The 13,805-nt window shown below is 34.6% G+C and overlaps 1 protein-coding gene and 1 pseudogene across 1 annotated transcript; both read left to right on the forward strand.

Annotated features, from left to right (window-relative positions):
• The first annotated feature begins 1,093 nt into the window (after positions 1-1,093).
• On the forward strand, positions 1,094-8,535 carry LOC138326167 (NXPE family member 3-like). The gene is made up of 5 exons (XM_069272295.1): positions 1,094-1,114; positions 1,971-2,104; positions 3,837-4,493; positions 6,608-6,657; positions 7,591-8,535. Exons 1-5 carry the CDS (start codon positions 1,094-1,096, stop codon positions 8,370-8,372), a joined length of 1,644 nt encoding a protein of 547 aa, XP_069128396.1. The 3' UTR covers positions 8,373-8,535.
• A 1,511-nt stretch (positions 8,536-10,046) lies between these two features.
• On the forward strand, positions 10,047-12,233 carry LOC138326239 (NXPE family member 3-like; annotated as a pseudogene).
• The last annotated feature ends 1,572 nt before the right edge of the window (positions 12,234-13,805 follow it).

The raw sequence follows: 13,805 nt of genomic DNA on the forward strand, positions 1-13,805 counted from the left end.
TTGTGAGAATTAAATAAGAATCGAAACATTTTGTATCAAACGCTATAAAATATAAATAATCACGGTATTTATATGTATTTTATTTGCTTAAAGTCAGCTTAGCAAATTATTATAGTATTATTACATACATTGTATAGGTATACATGTAGGTACAGGGAGTCAATTTAGTGGCCATCTTAGAATATGGAAAATGGTGTTCTTTCTACATTAAGTTTACACTACCAAAAACAATTTTTGCTAGATCACTTACAGAGTGAAATAGGGAAACATCTTTTTTTAAACAGCCATCTGGGATTTCAAAATGGCGCTCATTTTGAAATTAAAACAAGACTCAAAATATTCATGTATCAAACAGTAACGCCTTTTACGATCATGCAGTGAGCAGCAGGTAATTCTAACATCCTACCTCAGTGAAGGCGTTCCTTAAAACTAAGCTCATAAAACAGCTCAGTGAACAGATGATACCATTCATTAAATATGACCTAATTTATGCACGTGACCTAGCCAATGTGACCCTAGGATGTAAAAACATCTTAAGCAGGTCATGTCATGATCCATATGCAGTGCTAAACATCAATTTGAAGCTATCAAATATGTGAAAAATCCTAGTTTTCAGCAAAAATATTAAAGTTTTTAATACTATAATAGAATAAATGCTTAAATAGGTCACTGTGACCTACTTTTTGAATTGTCCATCAGTTTTGTGAACTGAACTTCACAAACCCAATATTTACAGGCAAAACCTACAAAAAATGTTATCTTTATTCTAATATTTAATTAATTTGGACTTAAACAATGAAAATGTGAATTTTCATCTTTTGACCTTTGACCTCTGAAATTACCATAAGCGCAGAAAAAATCGGATATTCTGAATAGCATACAATTTGCAGCTGACACTTATGTATCTTCATGCAAAATATTTTGCTTGTCACTGAGTGGCCGTAAAACCGGCCTAAGTGATACCCCTCCTTTGTTAACCAATATACCAATCCACAAACAATTGCAAACTGTTCAATGTAAATTTTCTGAAATTGACAAAGATATAATGATAAAAATCTGTTTAATCTTAATTATATTGAATACAAACCGCTTAATGTTGTATGATGATAAGAAGGTAAACCAGATAAGTGGTAATAAAGTAGAGCCAATGATAATCCATTGTAAACAAATACGGAGATTGGCGGCCATATTTACTCCTGGTGTTGATGTTTCTGGCGTCAACTGCACAATAAGTTTCTCAGGAGGTCGTTGAATCCGCCTCAGTTAACAAACTACAGCTACTGACTGTATATATTTTAAAAAGCAATTTTGAAAAAATATTTTATACGATTCTGTTCACGTTTATATAGTATACAATGTACGTCATTGATGCATGAAACTCGTAAATGGCAAATAAATCAAACCAGGCTACGCTTTTTACGCTCGAGATCCGCCATAGGCCTATATCACGCATGATGGACGCTTTTCCCGATACAATCAATTTATAAAATATAAATGTCTGGAACACTCAAGATTGCTTTTAGTGATCAATGAAGAATGTTTGTCTTGTGAAATATTTCGTCTATTATTAAGTTCAACACTGCAAATTTTAAATTGCTAGACGTTTAAATCATGTCATTATCAAACTAATGAATTTCAAAAAAATTCTCCAACTTAATATTATGCTACATGATCGATAATTTGATCAATTGCGGGATAGCATGATTACATAACTAATTGTTCTAACCATACAAGATGTGCGAAATTGATATATTGAAAACGTCTCTCATCACCTTAACAAGCGGTCAATCTAAAAATCGTAAAGCCAGTATCCAGACTGGAAGTAACCAAATAATGCTTAAAAACCAAAGTTGTAGATACTTGGAACAGTTTCAGAAAACGTAATGTCTGCAGAGGCTGAACTTTTTTAAATCGCGACTTAACCAGAACTGGTACAATGAACCCTCCAAATTATCTTCTACTTGTTACAGTGCTACCTGATCGGTTATTTGATCATATACAAGGATACGCCTCCAGAAGGCCTTACTGACAAAATACAAGTGTTGGTATCGTTCGTGACCTATCAACTGATGTCGCGGATCATGATCAGTAGCTACCTAGATAGGTGAGTGACCCGATACAGTAATTAGACAATTGAAATATGTTATCTCGGCTACGATTGGTCGGGATAGCTACGTAGGCGTTGCAACGATACGAAGAACAATATTTCACGAAAGAGTAAATTCAGAAAATACAACACTGCCACATCTTTTTAATCGGTATTATCAAACATATCACCTCTATATAAGTCTTAGTCACAACAGTCTTTTCCATTGTAAACAAATTTACACAAATCCACATTTCTCCAACAGATTAGGAAGAAATGAATCTTTGATTTCTATGATTGCATTTGATTCAGTAAAGAAAAAATTGTAATTAAATTCAACAATATCCAACATTTCTAGAATAAACTGATTATCCTTTTGAATTCATGTCTAAATTATGTTTGTAAGTACATTTCGACTCGCATCTCCGACACGGTTCACTTGGCCGCCGTGATGCTTCTTATTACTTTACCATATTTGGAATAACGTAAGTTTACACACAATTTTTTTAGCAGAAGAGATGATTTCACAGATTTTTTTTACTCAAGTTTGAAAAATTATTTTGGATACCCATAGGATACTGGTACTTATTAAGTTTCACAATTGTCTATTCTGAGTTTGTTGACTTTTTTTATTTCGAAACTTTTTACTTGTTGATTGTTTCATTTCGTCACGGTTTCCGGTAATTCACACATGGCGTTGTATTTGAACAGAATTACTTTTTTGTTGCGTTTGCCTTGGATTTTGTCACTTATAATTGACGAAACAGAAAATCCGCAGATTTGTTATTTGAAAATTGACTTTTTTAATACATTACAATTACATATGGGTATTATCCGGGAAATATATTTGTATTAGCCCGAATGTGATCACATCGGGGCTTGCAACACTATCGGCTAAGGTACAAGGCAATATATGCTTGCAACACTATATCGGTTAAGGTACAAGGCAACATATGCTTGCAACACTATATCGGTTAAGGTACAAGGCAACATATTTGCCCCGCCTTTCAGTCGCCGCCAGTGAAAGTGACATCCCCGATACCGATTGTATTTTGACAGTAAATCGGTGTTTTCATTACATGACTATAAGACGTGCGGAATTGACATATTGAAAACGTTATAACTTTAATGCTTGGATTTACCCAAGCTCAACGACATTTATTTATCTATGATAAATTTTCAATTGCTTTTAAATGTGGTTTGCGAATGATTTCATGTTTACTTTGATAAAGGGCCCTACATATAGTTATACCACGGTCATTTAAAGTATATTGTTTCTGGACTCGGTATTTAAAGTTGTGCCGGAGTGACTAAGCCTACGAGAGTAATATATACAAAGGATACTATGGGCGTTAACGTCCGATGGTTCTTTCAATTGATTATATTATGTTTTGTTTCAACATCTTTCATCATCATTTTCTCAAATATGTCTAGATCTAAACGGTTTGTATTTAACATACTTCTCTTTCGTTTACTTACCAATTTACTTTTTTACTTTTATTAAATAGTTTCTGCAATCAAACTAATTCTGAAAAATTTCAAATGTGATGTCTAATAGTATCTGAATATTCGACTGACGAAGTGAATTATTGATTCATAGTTATTGTCCATCATTGATGAGTATTATCAACTTTAATGAATATGAAATCGCAATTGACAAGAGCTCAAGTTATGTTTTAATTGGGATTTCTTTAAACATAACTGGAAGCTTGATAATGCTGCAAATTGATAAATATATTATATTTTACAGGATATACACATTAAGCTTTAACATTTGTGGATACGAAACGAAATCTACGATTCCAAACTGGTCGTTGGAAAGGGTGAATGAATATCGCCAATTTACCGACCTAGACATTCTGTCGTTAGTGAATATGTCAACATCAGTCGTTAATGTTCGGAAGACTGAGTTCAGAGTTGGAGATGAGATTATAGTTGATATTGTGTTGTATAATGGACGAGGAGAACGTGCTACAGTAGGGGGTGACATGCTCAGAGTCTGGCTCCGAGAAATCACTCTCAAGGCCTCGGTCGCCGGATACGTCATCGACCACGGAAATGGTTCATACACCGGAATCGTCAAAGCTATGTGGGCGGGCAATCCAGAACTGATGTTTGCTATTGGAAATACAAAAGAGCACATCGGGATTTATATGAATGTCGTTCAGAAATATGGAGTAATAACATTCCTAAAAGCGGGATTTAAAAATAAGAATTTGACAGAGAACACATTGTGTAGCGTTGTGCCGAATATCCCAGATGTTACGTTGTACTGTAACTTTACAGCGCACAACTTCAACATGTCCTTTTTCTGTGGGAAACCCAAAATATTGACTTGTGCAGACTGGTCCGTTTATGAGCGAACGGACATCCATTCATGTAACAAGAAACATGATTTGATATTTCGGTAAGTTATGTAATGATATTCTTTATCAAATGAAAATTATTACTCTATTAATTTCGGTCGTACAAATCGCTTTGCAACATTCGTTATAACATAATAAACATAAATTTCCAACTGGTATGTGTATCTTCAATTTGGTACATGGCAACTGCACTATTTTTTTAATTGCTTTTGTCATACATTCCATGCCCCATTAAGACCACCACATACATCACCTACAACTTTGCTCTCCTTTTATTTACAATATATTTTCTTTGAACAAGAAAATCAACCGGAACGACAGACACAATCATTTACATTTTGGTATTCGCCTTCAAAATTATACTACCGTCATGTTTATGCATACACAACAGCCATTCAGAAAAAGCGCGCCGTTGACTGCAGCTTAACCCCACCCTTTTCTCCATGACATCACAAAAATAGTGCCTATATTTAAGTTATTTTAAATAGATCAAATAGCAATAACACATTTAAAATAATAAATCTGTTTTATTGTATGTCTCCGATTATTTCGTACATGTGTTACATTGTATTTGTAAACACTGACACATGGTAATTTGGAATGTCAAAAGAAATCCGCCAACATGTTTACATGTACAAATTGTATTCATACGCACTGAATAGTGTCACGTTCTGCACTCAAGTTATTGGGAAATAAATTGATCTGTCCCAACTTAGTTTATCGATACAGACACAGTAGCAATTCTAAATCTTAGAAAATGGCGCCATAACGTTCAATGTAGTAATTTTCACATTCATCTTACATTAACTTTGGTCTCCAATTCGCTAACTTAAAAACCTTTATATTTTGCATATCTTGAATTTCTTATCCCTGTACGCATAATCCGTAATTATTAAAGGATTACCTTTAATTGATTTCTCTTATGTTATAAAGATATAACACAAAATTCTGAGTGTGTACTCAGCAGTTTTGATGATGATTGTACGCTCTGAATTTTGTGTTATAGCTGAATACTATACCGAATAAATTTAATCCTTGTAATTCAATACACTACAAGCTCATTAGGTGACTCTTTTTCTATAAAATCATTACGACATTATATATTATTAAGTCTATTATAAACGACATTACATAAAACGACAGCACCATTGCTTTCCTTAATGGACTGATAAAGCACACATTCCAGCCAATGAAAATGCTCGTTTAAAACTATTTTTAATTATGGAAGGTTATATACTCTATAAAGTGGAATTGCGTCGCTCTCTGTAATCTTGAAAGAAAGTTTCTGCTGGCCTGTGATTGGCCAGTTTTCTTCTCCTGAACTGCCTTCAGTTTTACTATAAGATATTCAGGGATGAAAGCTTTAAAGCATCGAGGATGAGATAAATAGTCAGATTGCCGGATAACAACAATAAACACTTTGGGCTCAGTTTTAAAATTGATAACGAAATAAAATTTAAGATTAAATGTGTATGTCAATTGTGTGGCTAACAGAAAGTAAACAAAGGTGTAGTGTGAAACGCCATTACCAAGTTCCATGTTACAGTATCTACTCCAAGTACATGCAGGTTATTATATTAACCAGGCAAATATTTACCGAAAAGATTTGTCAACATGAAAGGAGATTAATAGAATCTTACATGGCTCTGTCAAGTGGACAGGGATATCTCAACCCGAGAGAAAGAGTTTGGCTTGTTAAAATTGGTTTCGAGAAAGTTTTAAATTTTGTTCCTGAAAGGTAGTGGGCCTTTAATTCTGGCGAACAAAACATGGTAATTAACTGAAATCGTTCTAATTGGTTGAATAAAAAAATTCAATTTTTTCGACCATCTATAATACAAACCTCGCAAAATAAAGAAATGTAAAAAAAAAAGCTTTTTAAAATGCAGAAACCTACTCCAAGCTATGCAGACATAACTAATAAAAGTGTAATCATCTTTCAATCGTCTATTGCATTTAGCTATTTTAACGCATCCACACTGCTTTTATCATTTACAAAAAACAAATGTACATAATGGATATTTAAGCTGAATCAAGCAAAATCCATATGTATCATATCTTGTCGAAAAATCTGTTAAGCTTGACTTCACTCGGCATTAGCCTATGTATATCATTTCTAAAAATAAAATGATTGTAATCTTAAACGATTTTTCAGACGTTACAGATACATGAAGAAGAGTATTACCTTTGTGGACGTCTCGAAAAGTGAGTATTTTTGAAATTACGTTTTTAACATTAGGTTTTATGGTTTAAAATTTATGTGGTATTTTTTTCACCCGAGTGAAATTATCAGTTTTGATATTATCACTCACAATTAACCAATCAGACCATGCACACATTGAAAATATTTAATTATATAATATGACGTTAAGTACCTTCATCTTTGCATTTAAATTTTCGTTTTTACCTGTTTCAGTATGGATATTTTGTATTTGCATTCCACATGTGGAATTCAAATAATAAGCGTGGAAATAATCAGGAGTGGGTATGGTAAAATAGGTATCGCAGGAGATTGAATTACATCTACCAGGCCTAGTCGTAAAACATAAATAGATTTTTTATGAATAGCAGTTATAATTCATCTCGTGAAGTTGACACTTATTTTTATTCATTCGAGTTTCGCACTAGAAACAAGAAATGTCCTCTATATATCTACACTTGAATAAAAATTCACCTTTTATTGGAATTCATGTTTCCATCAACTCCAACTTTTCAAAGTATTTTGTTTTGAAAAAAGAGTGGTTGTATTTCATTTTAGAATTTTTCATAACTAACATGATGTATTCTTTATTTTAGTGGTAATTTCCTGAAAATAATGTTACACGGTGAATTTTGCCTCTAAAAACACCAGTTATGTTATTTTGTCGCGATTTGATTTACACTTTAACAGTGATGGTCATAAATGTTAAATTTCTTTGACATATAGCTTTCCGAGAAGCTAAAATAGTGATATCAATACCCCGGAAAGAATCTTATCTATCCCAATCACACTGGTTTCGGAATAAAATATTTATGTTTCGAACATACTCAAAACATGCATTCTATTTACACAGCAATTATTGATTATATTTTTGGCAGATATTGAGCATTATAGCATCGTTTATTTTATATCTGTTCTTTATTTATATTTCATGCCAGGAATCGTTACCGCACGACATCCTCAAGTATCATGCCGTGACATCACCAGGACGGTCACGTGGCATACGACCAACCCCACAGGCTACTTCTATAACGGTCAGTGGCAGTCTTTAATCTGTAAGTCCATCATCCAGTGGGAGTACACACACTACCTGAAGTGTCTGAAGAACCACCCAGTGCTTATGACGGGAGATTCTACAACACGGAACTGGTTCGTGCCTCTAGCACGACTGTTACGTTTAAACATTACGGATGGTCGACTGGAAATAAAGGACAAGGCATTGCACACATTTGCTGAAGCCACTACTGAAGGATTATATTTATCCTGGGCGCCACATGAAATTCCGTTTTACAGCCTTGAGCAAAATAAAGATAACTTTCGATCAGTAGCCTCAAGAATAGACGCACTACCCTCAAATAAGAGCGCTATTGTTATTTTACATTGGTTCGGACATCTAACAAGAACGACACCCCAACAGTACAGGGATCATGTACGAAGTGCTAAAGAAGCTGTACTTCGATTGTTGGAGCGTTCACCAAACTCAGACATTTTCATTAAAGGGCCACACTCCTTCACATATGACATTTTTCTCGAACCATTCGATTATATCAGTGAAGTTTACAAACAAATATTGTATGAGGAGTTCAGAGATTTGCACCATAGTGTTTATTTTATAGACCAATGGGACGCCACTGTAGGGAATGAAAATGTGAACATACATCCAGAATATCCATTCTTTAATGAAATGATGTTAAATTTCGTTTTTTCACATATTTGTTAAGATATACATGTATAAACATTACATACTTCTTAATATGCAAAACGCTTTAGTCCGGCTTGAACATGAATCGACGGTCGGTAGGATTTCGTATTTTAACTGTGTATTGGAATTAGAAGAATATAAGAAAATCCTGCAGATAATCATCATGTTAATTAAATGTTATTTTGGGAGCTGTATTTGTTGGAGTCATTATTAGTAAAGACCGACAAAAGCGACGGATATCATAAAGGCTCGCTACCCAAAAATAGAAGGATATGGGTCAAATATTTTTTACTTACACCTACGAGTGGAATACGAACTGATCTCGGGCAATACACTCATGTCGCCTGAGACTGTATCACATGGAATACAGTCTCGTGACGTCAGGGCGTTAACAAAATTACTTTTTCCTCGGTAAAATCTCAACATTGTTTTTTTCAGAAATTAGGCTGGTTTAGTTAAAATATGGAAACAACTGGATTTACGTTATCTTTTTAAAAGGTGGGATACCATAGTTGTAAAAATGCAATAAAAACAGAAACAAAACAAATGACCATAGGAATTGCAAAATCTCGGTTAAAAAATATTGTCAGTAGAGTAAGATTATAAGTCTGTTTATTGAAGAGTAAGATTTTGCTTCATTTATTTTGTATTTTGATTACATTGAACGCCAGCTCTCAAAATATGGTAATCGATAGATATGAAACACCATCAGGCAGCGTCGTGCATTTACAGGACTAAAACAAAAGGATCTGCTAACAATACCATCACGAATTAACATTATGATTTCGTATTCGGTCCATCTAACTATTACTGTGTTTTGCCTGATCTAAACACCACGTTTGACCCTTTGTATTTAAGAATACAGTCAATGTGAAAGATAACCTGTTATTTTAAAAAACAAAGTAGATATTTATTTGTTCTGTGAAGCTTATTTGTCATGACATCAATGGTTGACATAGTCAATGTAAGTGATAGCCTGGAATTGACGATGTTTAAATCGCTCAATCCTTTTGTATATCAATGTGAAATATATATGTATGACGTATTCATATATTTATATATTTAAACACAACAAGAATCAACAATGAAACAATAGCGTAATATATATAGATACATCTGTTTAAAACACAGGTTATTAGTCAAAGCATTATTAAATGTGTCGTTTTTGTAACAAGTTTAACATGAACGTAGACACATGCTTATTTTAATTTTGATTGGAATAAAATGGCCGTAAACTCCCAGCTTTCTCTACGATGGATCATTGTCATTTCTCTTTTAACAACATTCGCGTGGTTGACGTTTTCAGCAGTAAACAGACCTAATCGGTTCGTGTTTGATCTGAGTATATATGTTTTATTTAGACATCTCTTTTCGAACTAGGAATAACTGTTGTGTATAGTTTTACATGCTGTTAAGCTGAGTATTTGAGGTGCGGATGAGCTATTCAAATCTCCTTGATTGCATTTTTACAGTCATACTGTGTCCTGCATATTCTTATGACCTGAATAATGTTGGAAGACCAATAATTCTTTATGGTTAAGTTACGTACAAAACACTTCTAACTTCTGGGGCAACGTCCGATAGCCATTATATTTTTTGATATATTTTTTATTCAATTTGCATCACGCACGCATCAGTAGCGTCTTCGAATCCGCTTCCAATTCTACGATTCCCGATGACGTTCTGGGCAGAATGAATCGATATCTTCAATATACCGACTTCGATAATTAATTCTCCTTGGTGAAATTATCAACCTCAGTGATCAGAGTTAGGAAGTCCAAATTCAGAGTTGGAGATGAGATTACAGTTGGTGTAGTGTTGTGCAATGGACGAGGAGAACGTGCCACAGTAGGGGGTGACATGCTCAGAGTCTGGCTTCGGGAAACCACTCTCAAAGCCTCGGTCGTCGGATACGTCATTGACCACGGAAATGGTTCATACACCGGAATCGTCAAAGCTATGTTGGGCGGGGGTAATCCAGAACTGATGTTTGCGATTGGAAATACAAAAGAGCACATCGGGATTTATATGAATGTTGTTAAGAAATATGGAATAATAACATTCCTAAAAGCGGGATTTAAAAGTAGTTTAACTGAGTCCACCTTGTGTAGCGTTGTTCCGAACATACCAGGTTGTATAGAATATTGCAACTTCACAGAGCAGAACGTCAATATGTCCTTTTTTCTGTGGAAAACCAGAAACCTTAACCTGTGAGGACTGGTCCGTGCATGAAGGATCAGGAATCCATTAATGTAATAGAAAACATGAATCTATTTTTCGGTAAGTAAATTTTCCTGTTTTGGTTTTTAATATTTGTAATAAAAAAAAGGTTTTGCATCTATTAATACAAATTAAAGCGTTATATATAAGTACACAAAGAGAAATGCATTATATGGAATTTCTGTATACCTGGTTCATAGGTTACTGAAATAAGAACTGATTAAGAAGGGATACTTGACTATTTCTGTGTAGTATTTAATGTATATTCTTTAAGTTTTCCATTTCTTAATGATTGTTCAAAATGGAGATGAAACCAAAAGGCGATCGTTGTCCGATGCAACATACATACGTACATACATAAACAATAGATTACAAATGAAAAGTAATATAATTTTGCCTATAGTGTCAATAATACCGTTTGTATTTTTTTTTATAATAGCAAGATATTTTTTTTCATATTAAAAGGATACTGACTTACCCTTATTGATTTGGATTTTGAATATATAAACGTTATTTTACATCGATTATGAAAAATGTTGTATAGTAACAGCTTATACAAAACACTTTTGGTGGTCCGAATCTAAGCACGCGAAGTGTCTTGGAGTAGGTGAAAACCAGAGTTCCCGGACAAAACCCAGTGGATCGGGCATTTGATTTTTCTATTTATCTATCTCCCTGAATTGACACGATATTTCTAAAAATCTAAATTTTCCCGATTTACTGGTTGATGACCTTGCGATATCATTTCACGAATGACAAAGATTTTATATGATTAGTATTGAAGACAATCTTATCCTTTTCAGTACAGTATTAACGTATGCTTATCTGTATCGTATTTTTTCCAGACCTTATAGATACTTAAAGAAAAGAGTAACCTTCCTCAAGGTATTACAGCGTAAGTGTTATTCTAGTCCCACCATTTGTTTAATGAAGCTATATCACATTCAGTTCATTTTATCTAACTGTTGATCTTAAGATTGCATTTGCAATAATTCAGGACCAAAAATAGATTTCCATACGGGTTTCTGTGTTACCTTACTTGGATAGACGTGTAATAGGTGATTCAGTTCCTAATCCGAAAACGTAAGAAATCAATTCCTAATCCGAAAACGTAAGAAATCAATTCCTAATCCGAAAACGTAAGAAATCAATACTTTCTCTGAACGCTGGCCACGCCGATGACACTCCGTACGAATCACCACAGGCCCAATTTCAACTTGATGGTCCCATTTACCAACCACGAAGTGTTATAATAAACTATGATGGAACATTATTGTTACCAATGAAATGTTCATATTTTGTACGTACATGTACATAAGCATTGGCTATCACTGTCCTTTATTTTATAATTCACTTCAGGACTTGGTCCCGCACGCCATCCACAGGTTTCCTGCCGAGAAGTCAACAGGACGGTCACGTGGTATACCCAGAATCCCACAGGTTACTTCTACAACGGTCGGTGGCAGTCTTTAATTTGTAAATCCCTCCTCAAGCGGGAGTACAATCATTACCTGAATTGCTTGAGAAACCGCACAATGCTCGTGACGGGAGATTCTACAACACGGAATTGGTTAGTACCTTTAGCCAAATTATAACGCGTGAAAGTAATGAATGGACAGCTAGAGATACAAGATAAAGTGTGGGATAAATTTGCCAATGGCGTGGACTTTCATCGCGGAATATATTTGTATTGGGCGCCGCATGAGTTTCCATTTTATAGTCCTACTAGAGTTCAAGGTTTATTATATTGACCATTGGGACCCCACTGTAGGCAATGAAAATGTACATATACAGCTTGTATACCCTTTCTCTAATGAAATGATGTTGAATCTCGTGTTATCATTTATTTGCTAAGTGTATGACGTCGTGGATCAATAAAATATGAACCAATTATGACAAGGGAAGCAACTACATGTGGGCGACCAAATAACTCAATTGGTAGAGTTTTATGCGACCTCGAATCCCGGTCTGGCTTTGCATTATTCCTAATTTATATATTGGAGAGTTATCTGCACATGTGGGTAGGTATTGATTGTGACGTCATGTGTTTGCGAGCGTAACGTCATACGTTTCGGAGAAAACGACGTGAATTGCGTTCACAAAATAATGACGTAACAATAGATACCTCCCCGCAAGGGAGCTAACTCTGTAATATGCAAAGACGGAATATTTTGTACCAGAAACCAACCTCTGCTTGAACATTGATACGCTTAGCAGGAGATACCGAACCTGCGTAAAGAGTCTTCAAAACGAAGGCTAAACAGAGAGGGCAGTGTGTATCTAGCTTCTGAATAAGGTCTATCATCGGCGACCAGATAGCCGATGACGTGTTTCAATGTGTTGCCAATCGTTTGTGGTTGACAAAAGTTTGGTTAGAGCGAGGAAAGTATCACACATTCCTCTAGAGACGTGCCTTTTATGATATACATTTTAGATGAAATTAAATTCATCTTAATTTAAAGTAAGATTATTTGAACGTTAATGTCAATTTTGGTTACAGTACATTGCTTCTTTGTTGACACGAAAATGTAATCATTTTTATCATATCGCATGATATAATTTATATAATATATCGTATTTCTACATTACGTGACAGAATACTGGATTCTGATTGGCTTCACACATGTGAGCACTATTGAAGTGGCGCGAAATTGAACATGAATATATTGTGACGTCACCATTACATGACGTCATTATAACGTTGCGTTTCGACCAAGATGTCAAGATAGCGGACAGGCCGTGATGTACGGGGAAGGAAACAAATTTTGTTAATTTTGTAACAATGTTAATAATATGTTGTGATATGAAGATAACAGTGTAGATTTTCCTTTGAAGTGTTTCTGTTACGATCAAATGAAAAAGTTTCATACACATAAGAAGGTCATGTACTAAACCAAAAATGGAGGGCACTATAGTCAAATTAACGTAAACGCCGCCATTTCGGTTAAAATCGGTGAAAACAAATATTACCGATGCGCAATGTTGCGCGGGATATTTAAGCAGTTTCTGTGTACATAATTCGAGGAGATCACTACGTGTGTTTATGAAACGTTAAAGAACGACATATTTAATGACTTGAGCGCATTGTAAACACTGCTTTGTGTGAGTATCTTCAATCTTGCATATTTATTTCATTTATGACATTGGTAATCTAGCTTACACGGTTTGAGAAGAGGGTGCGTCCTGTAACTCGCTGTACAGTCAATACATATGTACATGTACGTTCGATCG

The sequence above is a fragment of the Argopecten irradians genome, chromosome 6 (assembly GCF_041381155.1).
Source record: "Argopecten irradians isolate NY chromosome 6, Ai_NY, whole genome shotgun sequence".
NCBI classification, from domain to species: Eukaryota; Metazoa; Mollusca; class Bivalvia; order Pectinida; family Pectinidae; genus Argopecten; species Argopecten irradians.

Bases quoted from the DNA above. Each gene is read 5' to 3' on its own strand.
- LOC138326167 (XM_069272295.1), top strand. From the start codon at position 1,094: ATGTTGTATGATGATAAGAAG. The intron at 1,115-1,970 runs GTAAACCAGATA...TACTTGTTACAG, and splicing joins TGTTGTATGATGATAAGAAG to TGCTACCTGATCGGTTATTT. The intron at 6,658-7,590 runs GTGAGTATTTTT...ATTTCATGCCAG, and splicing joins CTTTGTGGACGTCTCGAAAA to GAATCGTTACCGCACGACAT.